This window comes from Arachis duranensis, chromosome 6, assembly GCF_000817695.3.
Source record: "Arachis duranensis cultivar V14167 chromosome 6, aradu.V14167.gnm2.J7QH, whole genome shotgun sequence".
Taxonomy (NCBI): domain Eukaryota; kingdom Viridiplantae; phylum Streptophyta; class Magnoliopsida; order Fabales; family Fabaceae; genus Arachis; species Arachis duranensis.
Window position 1 is genome coordinate 14256576 of NC_029777.3, and position 16654 is coordinate 14273229.

Here is a 16654-nt window from a genome sequence, read left to right on the forward strand (position 1 = left end):
TTAGTGATGACTAGAGTCAATGGCTTCCAACCATCAATTACTTAGACATTAGTGACTCAAGAGTTCCCAAGTTACCATCCCAATCCAAGAACATAAAATTCTAAGCTAACATCCTCTCAAGCATTTCATCAAACACTTGGAAGGCATAAAAATGAAAACATAGAAAACTAGCAAGGGGAATAGATCTAACTACCAATTGCAAGCATCAATAACACAAATGAATGAAGGCAACAATAACCATAGGAAAAGTAATTGGATTAATATGGAAATCGAATCTAACATCAAAAGTTCACAAACTAAAGTGGTAACAATGAGTAATCAATAAGAGTAGAAGAGAAACCAAATTAAAGGAAGATTGAACTTGAACTTAAGGAGAAATTGAAAGAAGAAATCCTAAATCCTAAATCCTCTCTCTCTAGAAAACTACATCTAAAACCTAAAATTATGTGAATGAGAAGTGATGAATCATGATTCGATGCCTTCCCCCTTCAGTCCTTGGTCTTTTTAGCCTTTTTCCGCCAAAGATGAGCCTCAAAACTGGGCTAGAAGCCCCTCTGAAATCACTGGGTGCGATTTCATTAAAGGTGTCAGCATAGGCATCGGCGCATCTGCGTACAGCGCGCGTACGTACCCCTGGAGCAGTGCACAATCCGTGCGGAAGCAGCAAGTGCGCACGCGCTTCCTTAGGCGCATTCCTAATTAATTGGCTTTTCATGATTTCTCCATTTTGCATGCTTTTCTCCTCACTTCCTTGATTCATTCCTAGCCCTTTTCAATCTGAAATCACTAGCAAACACATCAAGGCATCTAGTGGAATCAAAGAAAGATTAAAATCATCAATTCAAGGGGTTAAAAGCACGTTTTCATACTTAAGCACAAGTAAGGAGACAATCACAAAACTATGCTATTTTATTGAGTAAGTGTGAGAAAAGATTAACAAAATACTCTAAATTCAGCACAAGATAAGCCTTAAAAATGGGGTTTATCAACCTTGTTAGATTGCTTCTAGCCCAGCTTGTTTTACCTTTCCTCACAACTTGCTCCCAGCCTGGTTTACCATGCATGCAAGCCTCCTCAACTTTATTTCCTTCCAAATTATTAGCCTCCAAATCCTCTTGCAAACTTGGTGCAGGATTCTCGCCAGTAACGCCACCTACCACTTCAGGTTCTACTTCATTTCAATTGTGAGTTTTGGGCTTAGGATATGGCACTGCTTTTGTACCGTCCCAGGACTTGGTGGCATCGGAATCAGCACTCTTTTTTTTCTTGGAGTCTCTACCCAAACACTGTGCCATATCATGACCATAACTAGCACAAGAATTATAAATTAAATTTAAACATTCATATTCCACTACATGAGTTACACCTTTCACAATGATATGCTTGATCACTGACAATTCTAAATTTATTTGAACACATGCTCGAGCATATCGTCCTCTCTCAGCTAACTTAGTGGCTAGGTCCATTTTGATGGAGACTCTTATTGCAAAAACAATATGCATCATCGCCTGTTCTTTATAGCACCAAATTAAAAGTCCCAAAATCTGAACCCATACAAATATAGACCCAAAAAATTCCCACAATTTTACAACAATATAATGTCTTTCAATCAATCGCGAGCCACCAAACACGACGTTCTCTTGCAACTTCTCAAATGACAATGATGAACTTGCATTTTGTCAATACTAACACTTTCTGAAAAAATAATCTCAATCTCTTATTTAACTAAAAGGAAGAACCAAATATATCATCATTCGGTATTTACTCATCATGAATAGTTTTAGTAAATTATTCCTTAACAAATAGATCAATTTCAAGTATTGAATGAGTGGCACCGACTGTGAAGGGAAGACAGAATCTTTAGCCCCCAGCCCCTACAAAAACAACAGACATTACAAAATGATCAAAGTAGAGGGGGTTTGGTTGGTCATAAATATGATCACAAGTGCAATTATGATAGATCAAGAGCACTTCACCTTCCTCTTTACACTCTCTTATATATTGCTTCCTTTATATAATTATATCACACTCATACTCTTTAGAACATTCGAGATTTATACGCTGATAGTGACCCCTGACAAAAAAAATCAAAACAGTTTAAATCTATTTTATTTTTATTTAATATTTATTAATTATAATTTAGTTTTTTTTCTCTCTAACATTATCACTTAGTAATTTATGATATATGCTTAGTTCGTGATTATGAAGCTATATGACCCAGCTCACTCTCTTTTACCAAGCACAAGAAATTAAATATATTTTATTAATTAGTTTTTTCACTTTCTGTATCCCTCTTGATTTTGTAGTTATAAAGTTCCCATTCTATACCAAACAAGACTTAAAACATTAAAAGAATGTGACCAGGTTTGCATCATTTTGGTTTACCCATGAACTTGGTGGACAGTGACAAGAGAAACAGATATTTTATCATTGCTAACCATTTTTATTTTCAAAGTAAATAATATGAAAATAATCAAACAATAATTCAAATAAACAAATAAATAGTTTGATAATAAATAATGCTACACTTTCCCTTTTTAAGAATATAAAAGTTTGACATTTTTTTCAAGTTTAGATATGGTTTAAAAATAACATTTATCTTTCGATAAAACACATAAATAAAATTCTAGAAATTGTTCACTTGTTAAAAATTTTGAAGAAAAATAAAAAAATAAAATAATCATATTTATTCTTAAACTTTAAATTTTTAAATCATAAATTCTTCTTTGTTTTGCTTATATTTTCTCTAAAATTTTAATTTACAAGCAATTTTTAATTATATATTTATGAATTTAATTAACAAGTGATTTAAAAACACGTATTAAAATTATTAACTGATATATTATTAAAAATTTAAATTTCTAATATATTTATTACATATTTATTAAAATACTAAATTCAAAAACTTTCATCACTACTAAAGTCATATTTTATTAGGTACAGTTTATAAGTAACTAGCTACTAGCATGATGTAAATTAAGGAGAAAAACTAACAAAAATTTAATGAGCATGATGTGGCAAAATTTTTATGGTAGATTGAAGAAAACGTAGGAAATTGATGACCCCAAGATGAGGACTCCTAAGAATTTAGATTACTGCAAATGAAAATGAAACTAAAATTGAAAGGGATCTTTGATCTTCTCTCAGCAACAATAATATAGTGTTTGGGTGTTACCCTTTGCTCCAAAGTTCACAACTTTGCATTCTTCTTTCACTTTCACTTTGCCACTGCCTCTGTCTCTGACTCTCCATTGTTGTTCTTCTTCCTCTGTGCCTTCACATTTTTTCAGGTTTGTTGTTTCTTTTGTGTGTGATTCAAACATAAAGGTATATACTTGTTGAGTTTTACATTCTGTTAAGAAATTTTGTGGATGTTGCATAGTTTGGTTGGTATTTTGCATGTTCTGAGATTGCAATGAACTTGTTCACATTTACATGATTATGGTATATGGTACTGGCAGATATTTTCACAATATTCTTTCTTTCAATGTTTCATGACTTGTGTTGTTCTTGTCCTGCTATGTTCTTATTCCTTCTATTAATGTCATTAATCCCAAAAGCAACCATTTGGTTTGAATTTCAACCTTCTGATTATGTGTTTCAGTTGCCAAAGTTTTATAATTATGTTTTTATTTTTTGGAAAAATCAGAAATTATCTTAAATTTTGTCTCTACTAAACAGGAAAATTTTGAAGTTATTGGCTTTGTGTCCTTCTCCAAAGTCCAATTTTTATTTATTTATTGTTATTATTATTTTTTCTCTTTTTTGTCCTCAAACGTCTCTGCCTCCTGTATCTCATGATGGGAACTAAATATTACCTTAGTGATTTCAATTTGATTAAGTTTATGCTAGATTAGAACTTATCCTGTGAATTGGGGTCTCTATAGGTTGAGCTTTGAAATTGTTCAGGAATTTTTTCTCATGGGCTTTCCATGCAGTGAACTTGCTTTGGAAGAGTGTTATAACATCTTGTTCTTTATGAGGTTTTGCTCACACCCTTTTGGATGTTGTTTAATTTGAGTTTGAATTCCAATAAGGTCTTGGACTCTTGACTTTGTTTGAAACTATATTCTCATTTCTGTATATATACATATATTCCAGTTTCTTACTGACTTTGTTCTAGCATCTTAGGCAACCACTCGATTCGGAATCTGGGTTGGGATGTTTCCTGCCTCATGGTACATACTGTGATTCTGTATTAGGAATTAGACTTTTCTTTTTCCTTGTTTTTCCTGTTGCAAATGGTTTTTCTGGTAAAGGTGATTTTTTCCCCCCTTTTTGGTCCTACCTTATTTTGGAGTTATATAGCTTTAATACCTCAAAACAGTTAAAACCTTGAATGTTATGTACATTGATGTTCATGCCACTGCAATGCTTGAATATTGAATGTCTAAGGATGAATTAGTCAGTTAAATGGTTTGTCATTTCAATGTAATTTAGTCTTGTTCATGTTAGCGAAACATTATATGCCCCTTTGATTCTTATTTGATTCATGTGTTTGACAGTTAGAGTGTTATCGCCATGTCAGTTGCACCGGTTGAGAGCATCCCCTCTTTAAGTAGTGACCTCTTCTATGAAATACTGCGAAGGCTTGATGGCGCGACATTGGCAAGCGCAGCATGCACCTGTGCTGCACTTTGCTCCATCTCAAAAGAAGAGAGTTTATGGGAAAATGTATGCTCATCTATGTGGCCTTCAACCAATAGGGAAGATGTCAAAAGTTTAATCTCTTCTGTTGGTGGATTCAGAAAATTCTATGCAGACAGTTTTCCACTTATTGTGAACAAGGATGTTATGGAGTTTCATCACAACAACTACTTTGAGTACCCTGATGATTGGACCGAAGCCGAATATTATGGTGATGTGATTGAATCAGAGAGCATCTCTCCATCTAACTTTGTTTCTATTGTAGATATTAGGTTCAAGGAGAAACCAATCTGTTCCAAAGTTCTGTTGGGTATTCCAAATGCAAATGGCTATGATGATTGGTTCTATAACTGCCCTTTTCAGATTGATATTCTTACTTATGCAGATAGCGAAGGCAACAACGATGGCGCCGTGAATCTTTCCATTTCTGATGGTCTGCCAGCAATTACATCCATGGAAAGGGAAAAGAAAGATGGGAAGCTTTGGAAGGAGCTTAGCAATGGACTCAGGCTTAGTTGGATTGTAGTAAACAGAAAAATCAAGCAAGCTGCAAATCTTTCTAGTTGGTTTCCTCTTGGTGGCCAAAGGCATTGGCCAACAGATAATGATTTTGTAGTCCGGTTCGGATCGATTCTCCCGGCCGAGGAAATTCTTCCTTGCCAAGTAGTGGAGTGCATCCTTATCATGAAGTTTAGAGTTGTCCACACAGAATCAGAGGGGATTCAAACTAGTCTTAAGTTAACTGAATTGAGCATGCAATTGGAAGACATGGAAGGTGCTCATGTTAATGGAAGGAACAGTTTGCATATTCTTAAGAAAGCACTTAGTTGCCAAAGGAGCAAAAACTATGGTGATGCACTTGAGTCTTGTCACATGTATTCAAAGGTGCAGAATGAGTTGAAGAAGGAAAAGATGAGAAATGAAAATAGGTTGGATAGGCTTTGTATTTTGTGTGGCATTGCTGCTTTTATGACATTCTGGTACTGTGTCCTGTGAAAATGGTGCTTCACTTCATCGTTTAACATAACATCTGCTAATTATGCTTCCTCTAACAAAATTTGTAATCATATTGCCAACTTCCATTTTGGGTGATTTTCCTTGCTTCTACTAAAGAATTAAATTAAGGTGGAAGCTCAAGTATAGACAACTTGATGTGAAGTTGATAGCTGAGAGTCGTTAAATGATTTGATAGATTTGATTAAATTATCATCTACCGGCCCTAAGCTATCAACTTTACATGAAGTTAACTGTTAACTGCACCTAAGTTTTTACCTTAAACTAATATCCTAATAATCCTAGGGCGTGTTTGATTGGGAGGTTAAAATCGAACATAAATTTCTTCGACTATGCTACGTGTTAAAATCGAACATAAATTTCTTTGGCTATGCTATGTGTACACTAAAATCAGCCAGTGTAAAATACACGTTGGAATACAAATACACATTGAAAATAAATTAAATCAGACATGTATTTATATACAAATATATTGGTGATTTGTTTTAGTGGTTGATTTTGATATACGAATAATATTTTTGTAGTTTCTTATATTAATTTTATTGGGCTATAAATTTGCCAGAAGAATTTCATTGGATTTATCTTTTAAGCTTCTTATTAAGTAAAGAGTGTTAGGACTAAAAGTTGAAGATTTAGAATTTTAGGATTTAAAATATTTTACTTTCTATTTTTTACCTTTAATAATATTATAGAAAAAGATAAATAAATCTTTGACCTTTTGACTTATGGACATTTAAATTTTCTGAGAATTTAAAAATATATTTAAATTCTTGGCTTTTTTAAAACCTGGACATATCGATTATTGGATCTAATTTGTCTAATTTTAAAAACTCTTCCACATATGTATCCATGTATCGGCCAGGTCAGTACAACTGAAGTTATGTTTGATTTTTTCGTTAGATCTGACAGACTCAAGTGAACAGAGAAATCGATTTGTCCAAATTTTGAGAATGTTAGAAACTTAATTATATTTTCAAATCCTCAAAAACTTAAATGTCAGTTAATCCAAAAGTCAATAAGCTATTTGTTCTTTTTTCATAATATTATATGTGCATGTTAACTGTTACTTGATATTTATTCTATTAGTTAGAATTTGTTAATTTTAGCTATTATTTCTCTTTGTATAGAAAATTGTTAGTAGTAGGTTTGATTGCACATGTTGAGCTGTATAGTTAGTTAGAGCAGCTATAGCATTCTGTTAGAAGTAGTATTTGTATAAATAGCAAATTATAGCTTTGTATTCCTTGAGTCTCATCATTATAAAAGTTCAATTCTCAATTCCTTCTTGGCTTCTCTGTTCTTGTTCTTCTCCATGCTCACATGTAAATTTAACATGGTGGGGTGAGCGTGGATGGAGGAACGTTGAGATCCTGATTGAAGGATGACAAACTTGCTCTCTAATTCACAATTCGTTGACGTGATTAGAGAAGGATGATGAGTCCAGCTTTACAGTTGAAACGCTCGTTCGCTGTTCTTGACTCGTGAATTTTATTTTTCCCCTTTTCCTTCATTTGATTTGAACTCACACAATTTCTTCTCTCTTTTCTTCATACCTATTTGAAATCTCAGCATCCACTCTTCTTCTTCATCTATTTATTTTCTTCTTCTTTCTTGAACTCACACCGTAGAGTTTGATGAGAGCTTTGTTGTCTAACTGTCTTCCCGTTAAGGAGAGATAACGAGTTTCCGATCAACGAGATCAAGAGAGAAAGATTACAACCGCCTCTGGTATCTTCGTAGCAATGGAAGGAAAATCAAATTCAAGTGATGGCTCCACAGGAGGTGGTCCTGCGATGGACATGCAGCAATTCGCAGCGTTCTTTAGTCAAGTGGCACAGATCCAGAGCCATATCAACAAGACAAGTCCGAATCAAGATCTCTCAAGCCCCTATTACATACTTCCTTCTGAAAATCCAGGTATATCTATTACCAATGTAATCCTTACTGGTTCAAATTACAGTGCGTGAAGCAAAGCTATGACTAATGCTCTTACATCCAAAAATAAAATTGAATTTATTGATGGCACTATCCTGAAACCTGAGAAAACTGATCCTAATTTCAAGGCATGGCAACGATGCAATACCTATGTAGTTGCTTGGATTAACCTTTCCCTTAGTCCAGAAATCTATCAGAGTGTTCTTTGGAACAACATAGGTTACGAATTATGGAATGACCTTAAGCATCGCTACTATCAGGGTGATAGGTTTCGAGTAGCTGAATTGAATGAGGAGATTTATGCATTAAAACAAGGGGATTTATCTGTTACAGCTTATTTTGCCAAACTGAAAAATCTTTGGGAAGAGATTGATGATTTTAGAAGTATACCTGGTTGCGATTGTGCTAAATGTGAATGTGGCTTAGGCAATGTTAGGCAACACAGGGAAGAGGACAGAGTCACCAAGTTTTTGCGTGGTCTTGGAGAGCAATATTCAACTATTAAGTCACAGGTTATGTTAATGGATGATTTGCCTAGTGTGAATAGAATTCTGTCAATGATCACTCAGCAAGAAAGGCAGCTGTTCAGCTTTGATAATGCCTTAGATGCTAAGATTCTGGCAGCCTCTTCTCAACCTGATAACAAAGGTATAAATCCATTTAAAAAGGGGCAAAATCGCATCAAATTGCAGTGCACTCATTGTGGAAAATCAGGACACATTGTGGATAATTGCTATAAGAAGCATGGTTATCCACCTAACTTCAAACCCCGGTTTGAGAAAAAGTCTCCTGTCCTCAATTGTATAACTGCAGCAGACAATCCTGAAGATGAAAATGATGACTTTAGTGTTCCACAATTGGTTAGAGGTGAACCAACCATTAATGAATTCACTCCAGAGCAACGAGAAGCTCTTTTAGCCCTACTCAGCAAACAAGATGTGCCTCATTCTCATAGTGTCAACCAGATTTCAGCCAAAGCAAATCCTTCTCCTTATAAAGGTAGAATGGTAAACATTTTACAATTTGATTCTCATGTCAAAGCTCTAAATATTTCAATCAATAAACACAAGCCATGGGTACTTGACACTGGAGCTACTGACCATGTATCATATACCCTGGCAGATTTTCAAAATTACTTCAAAGTTGATCCAATTATTGTCAAATTACCTAATGGAGCACTCACTACTAGCTGCATCATGGGCACCATTATGTTTTCTGACAATCTTTTTCTCACTAATGCATTGTTTATTCCCACTTTTAACTTCAAACTCATATCAGTTTCGAAACTTACTGCATCTTTACATTGCAAAATGAGTTTTACTGACAAGGCTTGTGAGATACAGGATCTGCACACTTTGAAGATGATTGGTGCAGCTAGCAATGTTGATGGTTTGTACATTCTGCACAAAGAAGTCAAAGCTCTTCCTCACATCACAGCAACTTCCTGCAGCCAATTCTCTCAGTCTTTATGGCATGTTAGATTAGGGCATCCATCTCATGATAGGCTTGTTGCATTGCAAAAGAATTTTGAGTTTATTGATTGTGCAAAACATACAGAACCGTGTCATTCTTGCCATCTTGGCAAACAAAAGCGATTACCTTTTTTTGTTAGTTCTAGTACTACAGCTAATGTACTTGACCTCATTCATGTTGATATTTGGGGACCTATTTCTGTTCCCTCTTTTACTGGGAAGCGTTATTTTCTCACTATAGTAGATGATTGTTCTCGATTTACTTGGATTTTATTCATGAAAACTAAAGCTGAGGCTTCTTCATTGGTTAAAGATTTTGTCATTTTTGCTAAAACCCAATTTAATGCAGTGGTTAAAACAATTCGCACAGATAATGGGCCTGAGTTTTTAATGCCTACTTTCTACAGCTCTAATGGCATATCTCACCAAAGAACTTGTGTGGAAACTCCACAGCAGAATGGCATTGTTGAGCGCAAGCATCAACACATTCTTGCTATGGCTAGAACTCTCTTGTTTCATGCTCATTTGCCAAAATCTTTTTGGAATTACAGTGTTGGACATGCGGTCTATTTAATTAATCGACTGCCAACACCCTTTTTGCAAAACAAGTCTCCGTATCAAGTTCTTTATAAGACTTTGCCAAATCTTTCCCTTCTCAGAGTCTTTGGTTGTTTAGCATATGCTGGCAGCCTTGCACGACAACGAGGCAAGCTGGATCCAAGAGCAAGAAAGTGTTTACACCTTGGATTCAGGGAGGGCACAAAGGGATACCTGCTCTTTGATTTACAAACTCGAGAGATTTTCTTATCTCGGGATGTCCAATTTTATGAGAATTGTTTTCCTTACTGTCACTCCAATAATGCCAACAATGATAATTTTTCAGCTTCCTCTCATTCATCTCATGTTGCATCTCATCCCTTTGATTATGAATTTTTAGAAGGGAGTCAGATACAAGTTTTAAACACTGATGATGCAGCCACTCAACCAAGCTTGCATCACCCAAATCTCAGCCAGCAGGAAGATAATGCTTCCTCTGAATTAAATGAAACTGATGAAATTCTCCCTTATCCTGAAATTCATGATCATTTGGAAACCACATCTGCATCACATGAAGAATTTTCAACTCATAATTCTGCTGCTCTGCCTGAATCCTCCATTATGCCTGAAGTTGCTGATGTAAGGAGATCAACTAGGCAAACTAAACCACCTGCATACTTGCAGGACTATGAGTGTCAAACCATCAACACTGTTTCACCCTCATCGCAGCTTACTGCTCAAAGGTATCCTCTCTCTAATGTCTTGTCTTATACTAGGTTTTTTCCCATGCATTTTGCATTTTCTGTTGCTATTCAAAATTTAGAGCCTAAAACTTATGAGGATGCAATCACTCAAACTTGTTGGCAAGAGGCAATAAGAGCTGAACTAACTGCCTTGGAAGAAAACAAAACATGGAAGCTAACTTCTTTGCCAATTGGAAAGAGAGCAATTGGATGTAAATGGGTCTTTCGTACCAAATACCACCCAAATGGTACAGTGGAGAGGCATAAGGCAAGACTTGTTGCCAAAGGATTCACACAAGTGGCTGGTGTTGACTATCGAGATACCTTCAGTCCTGTAGTAAAGCTAGGGACTTTGAGAGTGGTACTTGCTGTTGCAGCAGTAAAAGGGTGGCACCTTAAACAAATTGATGTCAACACCGCATTTTTACATGGTGAACTTGATGAGGAGGTCTATATGAAGGTGCCTCTAGGTTTGGAAGCTTCGCCTGGTCAAGTTTGCAAGCTTGAAAAGTCCTTGTATGGATTGAAACAAGCGAGTAGGCAGTGGAATTGCAAGCTCAAATCAGTTTTACTCGAGTTAAAATTCACTCAATGTAAATCAGATTACAGCCTCTTCACCAAGACTACTTCACTTGGATTCACAGCAATTCTCGTGTATGTCGATGATTTAGTATTGGCAGGTGATGATCTAAATGAAATTAACTCAGTTAAAGATGTTCTTCATGAGAGATTTCGGATAAAAGACATGGGAGACTTGAAGTACTTCCTTGGTCTAGAAGTGGCAAGATCTAAGACAGGAATTGCTTTGTACCAGAGAAAATATGTTCTTGATTTACTCAAGGAAACAGGATTTGAAGGGTGCAAACCTGCCACCACTCCCATCGATTATGGAGCAAAGCTTAGTAAAACTGCTGGAAAATTGCTCACTGATTCTAGTCAATATAGAAGAATTGTGGGCAAGCTTTTATATCTAGCAAATACTAGGCCTGATATAAGCTATGCCATTGGGAAGCTAAGCCAGTTTTTGGACTGCGCCACTACTGAGCATTTGAAGGCGGCACATAGAGTGCTGCGTTATGTAAAAGGTTCCCCTGCTGCAGGCCTCTTCTTCTCTGCAGAATCTGATTTGCAACTTACTGGTTTCTCTGACTCTGACTGGGCTGGTTGTGTTGACTCTCGAAGATCCATCTCGGCATATTGTTTTTATTTGGGACCATCATTGGTTACTTGGAAGAGTAAGAAACAGCTTACAGTTGCAGCCTCCTCCTCAGAAGCAGAGTATAGAGCTTTAGCTCTGGCCACCAGAGAAGCCCAATGGCTGAGCTATGTTCTTCAAGATCTTGGTGTTCCAATCACAAAGCCTATTAATTTATACTGTGATAGCAATTCAGCTATTTACATTGCAACTAATCCTGTGTTTCATGAACGTACCAAGCATATCGAAGCTGATTGCCATATCGTCCGTGACAAATTGCAAGAAAAGTTGATTCATCTTCTTCCCATTTCCACCAATAATCAAGCTGCCGATATTCTCACTAAACCTCTTGCTCCTGGGCCTTTCAATGCAGGTTATTCTAAGCTTGGATTGTTGGATCTCTTTTCTCCCAATGCTCCAAGCTTACGGGAGGGTGTTACTTGATATTTATTCTATTAGTTAGAATTTGTTAATTTTAGCTATTATTTCTCTTTGTATAGAAAATTGTTAGTAGTAGGTTTGATTGCACATGTTGAGCTGTATAGTTAGTTAGAGCAGCTATAGCATTCTGTTAGAAGTAGTATTTGTATAAATAGCAAATTATAGCTTTGTATTCTTTGAGTCTCATCATTATAAAAGTTCAATTCTCAATTCCTTCTTGGCTTCTCTGTTCTTGTTCTTCTCCATGCTCACATGTAAATTTAACATTAACATTGGTCAATTCATTGTGATTGAGTGAAGCATCAAAACTTACAAGAAAATCATGAAGGACCATCCTCATGGTTTAAAGGTTGTGTAAGTAATAACTAATAAGAATTCAGCACCTCATTGTACTCTTCCTTTAAACTTTGAAAACTGTCTAACCAATTACACCATAACTAAGCTCGACTCATAAATGTCTTCTGGTCAAATGCAACCTTATTTCTTTTTCTTTTTTTTTTTTTCACTTTTGGTTTTGTTTAAAGGTGGGACAGTGGTAGTTATTAGATTGGGGGGTATATTTAGTCATGGCAGTTAGTTAGTAGGTGGAATATTTAGTCACATGTCCTATGCATGTAAATATGCATATCACCAAACTACTAACAACTTTAACTTATCAATGCCCTTTCAATTTCACTTTTTTTTTTCACTTGTGGGGTTTAATTCTAAAGAAATATTATATTACAACTTTACAAGGTCTTCATATGACAATTATACTATGAATATATATGATCATGCATGTGTTAAACCTGATGCAAGCCAAAAACTATAATATTATAAAGAAGAGTATAATTAGGTAGTGTTTGTTTTTAGATATTGAAATTAAAATTAGAATTGAAACTCAGTATTATATTTAATAGTTAGATATTAGAATTAAAATTTCAGTCCTAAAACACAAAATTTTAATCATTTCAATACTTCTAGAAAATGGAGATAGAAAATACTGAAATTTCTAAAACAATAATATTTTAAAAAAATATTTTTATTTAATTTTTTAAATTTTAAATTGATCACTTAATTTTTATATTTATATTATATTAGATATAATAATTAGTCATAAATACATAACTCAATTCAACATATTTTATATTAAATATAATATAAAAATTTAATTTAATCTTAATTTTTTAATTTCTATCTCCTAATTCCGACATCTCAATCCTAGTCTCTCTTTTAAATGTAATATTAAAGAATAGAGAAAGTGAGAGACCTTTTAATTGAAAACAAAATACTGATAGCACCGTCAATTTAATTAGTTTATTTCCTCAAGAAAGATTCTCATAAAATTGAATAAAGAGGTACCGTTTTTGGACATGCAAATTCAATGGTTCAGTCTGATTTAGCATTGTAATAATAATAAGATAAGCTAAAAGCAAGGCAAGGATTATGCCAAAAAGTTCCACGTGTGTCGCAGCTATTTGGGACCAACACTTTGGATCTCTTCTAAAATCTGAATCAATTAGACCTATGTGCCTATCTTCAAGCATTCACACATGAATGTCACACAAAAATTGGCAACTTCCATGTGCCTTGCCACCACCATTTTCTTATGGGACTTGACAAACTTTCATTGACTCAGTACATAGGATATATAATACTTAATGCTTAAGATGGTTATGGGAAAAAAAATACGAATTTATTTATTTTTAAAAAATTTAATGTCTTAATTTAGTTTTTAAACGATATAAATTTAATAAAATTATTATTTTGTTAATTTTTTTTATGCTACTGACATATTAATAATATAACAAATAGTAAATTTTATCTCCTATATCATATAATCAGCTGTGTAAATATAAAGCTACTGGTAGAACTAACACAATTTACTTAACTAATCCACCAATCTTGACTTAATTATAAAAATGTTTGTTCGTCTAATACTTTTTTAATCTAAGTGTTATCTTTCTATGTAGATTTTAAATGGTAATTTCATTATTGATTTTACGTTTGGAGTGAATGTTTTTTCAATTTTAAAACAAGCACCCCACTTGAATTTTTCAAAAATTTAAAATACTTTTTCAATTTAACGTATTTAGATAGTATTATTGAATTTTAAAAAAAAAATCTGACAAAAAGAATCTTTAAATTTTTTTTCTTCAGTTTTTTATAATATCTCTAATCCGAAACGTAAAGGATAATAGATTGGAATTTTATTTAGGGGTTTATTATTGATCAACAAAATGCTGTATGTATAAAGTGGGATTTAAACTCTAATATTTATTTAAATAGACTAGTGAACTAATTACTAAACTAATCTAACTTGTTTTAATGTGTTTTTTTTTTGAATTTGGGCATTGCCCAAAACCCATCCCCCCCCACCTGACCCGATACCACATACATTCCACCCACCTGCTTTGGATTATTGGATCAGACATGTTATGAATTTAAGCCCATTTTATTTTCTTTTGGGGCTTCATCCTTTTTTATTTTTCTATGGGGTTTGAGCCCATTTCGAAGGACATTATGGTTACTCGGTGCAGATACTTGTTTTTCACTAAAAATTGGTTCACAAATCACAATCGTAAAATCAATAGAAGAGGACAATGGGTCAGTGAACGTAAATATAAGCTTATAATATAACGGAGGACAAAATTGAGTATTTTGGTTTTATCATATTGGGCCATTTCTGCTAGAACTTAGAACCTCTGGTTTTTGTTTTTGGCGGTTTCGTTAAAGATGCATAAATATTAAAATCCCGTGATTTGCATCAGCAATAGAAGGTGCCATGCTTCTCATTTTAATGCTGAAGGTGTAGGTTTTAGCCATAACCTATCAAGTATGGATACTTCATTGAGTTGTTGTATCTGAGTGTTCGTCACAACATTTATGGATATTCATTTGACACATATATCTGTTGTACTTAATAATATCTTATTAAAAAATAAAAAAGAATTAGATATATTTGAATATACTTAAATACTATTACATACTATATCGTATTAATATTCATACATCATACATCATAACTCATAAGTGCCTTTTATCAATTATTAACCTATTAAGTGAAATTCGAAATCAATCCAAAAGAGAGATACAATATTTTCCATGCCTTCCCATTATTATGGGTCCACCATATAGAAACCAATTTCATGAACTAATTCAATTTGTTAATAGCTTAATAAATTGGGTTTCTGTTCACATGTGTATATGCATGAAAAGTATGCACACCAAAATGTAATACAAAAATGTATATAACAATATGAATATATTTGATTTTTTTTTTCTTATTAATTAGATTGAGATAGATGTGCTATGCATGACCTAATTTAATTAAATTGAGATGTCTATGTATGTGCAATTCTATACATGATCCCTCCATGCCCTAAATGATAACTTAATTTCTCAATCATCTGAAAAAGAAATTTAAACCTGCCATTAAATTTCTGAATTCTATTTGATTATGTTATATATTTAACAATCAACAACAACTAATAATTTCTACAGTGTTGTTGACAAGTTAATACCTCATAAAATATGTAACAAGAAATTTAAATTTATTAGGTCAAATTAGCTTCTAAGTCTTAATATTAGGCTGAAGCCTGAATGTTAGGTAATAAGAGGAATAATTAATGGACCGTACAGACTTTAGTTTAGGCGATTTAATGAAACATTATTATGATGATGAATTGATGATGATGATGCCGGATATATGCCAAATACATTATGAGACTCGTAATAGTTTAATTCTTAATCAAACAATAAAGACTTGAAATGTTGGCATAAAAAAAAGGGACCATTATTCAACATGATACAAATTAAATAATAAATTGATGTAAAGTATTGCGGAAAAGATGGGTTTAAGTCTAAAGAGGCATGGGCTCAAAATCTATTTACTAATTATTAAATTAAGGTTGTCATCCATGAATAAATAAATAAAACTCAAGAATTAGAGAACATTATTGCATGTTTTGAAAGTATTAACAAAATCTTAAGTATTAAATATTTCTTATCCCAACTTTCTAATTTCTACGACAAATATTAAAAGCTCCAAAGTCTTAAATTCAAACGAGAATGGTGCGCTTCTTCCACGTTTTAAACGAATCAAAAGTCATAACATGTTTTAATCACCTCCAGGCTCTAATACATACTCGGCTCGTTTGTTCCAATTTTTTGAGGAAAATAAGTATATTTTAGAAATAACTATTTCTTTTATTTTTTATTTATTTGTTGAAATTTATAAAAAATAATTATTTTTATTCTTTTATCCGGAAAAAAAAAGTTAAAGAAAGAGAGCATACACGTTTATTGTCACTAATGTTTATAATTAGAGAAAATTGGCAATTAAGTCCTTGAAATTTTGGATTTCGTACTAATTAGTTTTTTTTTAAAATATTAGTTTAATTTTTTAAAATAGTAAATTATGGTCATATTATGTTTTTTTATCAATTCATCATATAAAATTTAAGGATAATATATGTAATATTAATTATTGTGACGTATCTATTTATAAAAGATCGTTAAGTAGATAATAATTTTTTTTTTTAAATTTGTGGTAACAAAAAACAGTTGATAAAAATTATGTAAAAACTTAAAAGCTAACGAATGCTTGATGATCCAAAATTATATTATTTTTATGCTCATGTGACACACATTACTATACATAATAAAATATATAGACATCTTTATTTTAT

At 33.3% G+C, this 16654-nt stretch overlaps 1 protein-coding gene across 3 annotated transcripts; it reads left to right on the forward strand.

Moving 5' to 3' along the window:
* The first annotated feature begins 3022 nt into the window (after positions 1-3022).
* On the forward strand, positions 3023-5998 carry LOC107492982 (F-box protein At2g27310-like). 3 transcript variants are annotated; one of them, XM_016114059.3, is made up of 3 exons: positions 3023-3290; positions 4506-4858; positions 5033-5998. In XM_016114059.3, exons 2-3 carry the CDS (start codon positions 4522-4524, stop codon positions 5641-5643), a joined length of 948 nt encoding a protein of 315 aa, XP_015969545.1. In that variant the 5' UTR covers positions 3023-3290; positions 4506-4521; the 3' UTR covers positions 5644-5998. The 3 variants fall into 3 exon arrangements, with proteins under 3 accessions (XP_015969545.1, XP_015969544.1, XP_052118723.1); XM_016114058.3 differs by having other exon boundaries at positions 3025-3290; positions 4506-5996; XM_052262763.1 differs by lacking the exon at positions 3023-3290 and adding an exon at positions 3297-4178 and having other exon boundaries at positions 4506-5997.
* The last annotated feature ends 10656 nt before the right edge of the window (positions 5999-16654 follow it).

Excerpts from the sequence above, each read along its gene's own strand:
- LOC107492982 (XM_016114058.3), top strand. The coding sequence starts at position 4,522 with ATGTCAGTTGCACCGGTTGAGAGCATCCCCTCTTTAAGTAGTGACCTC.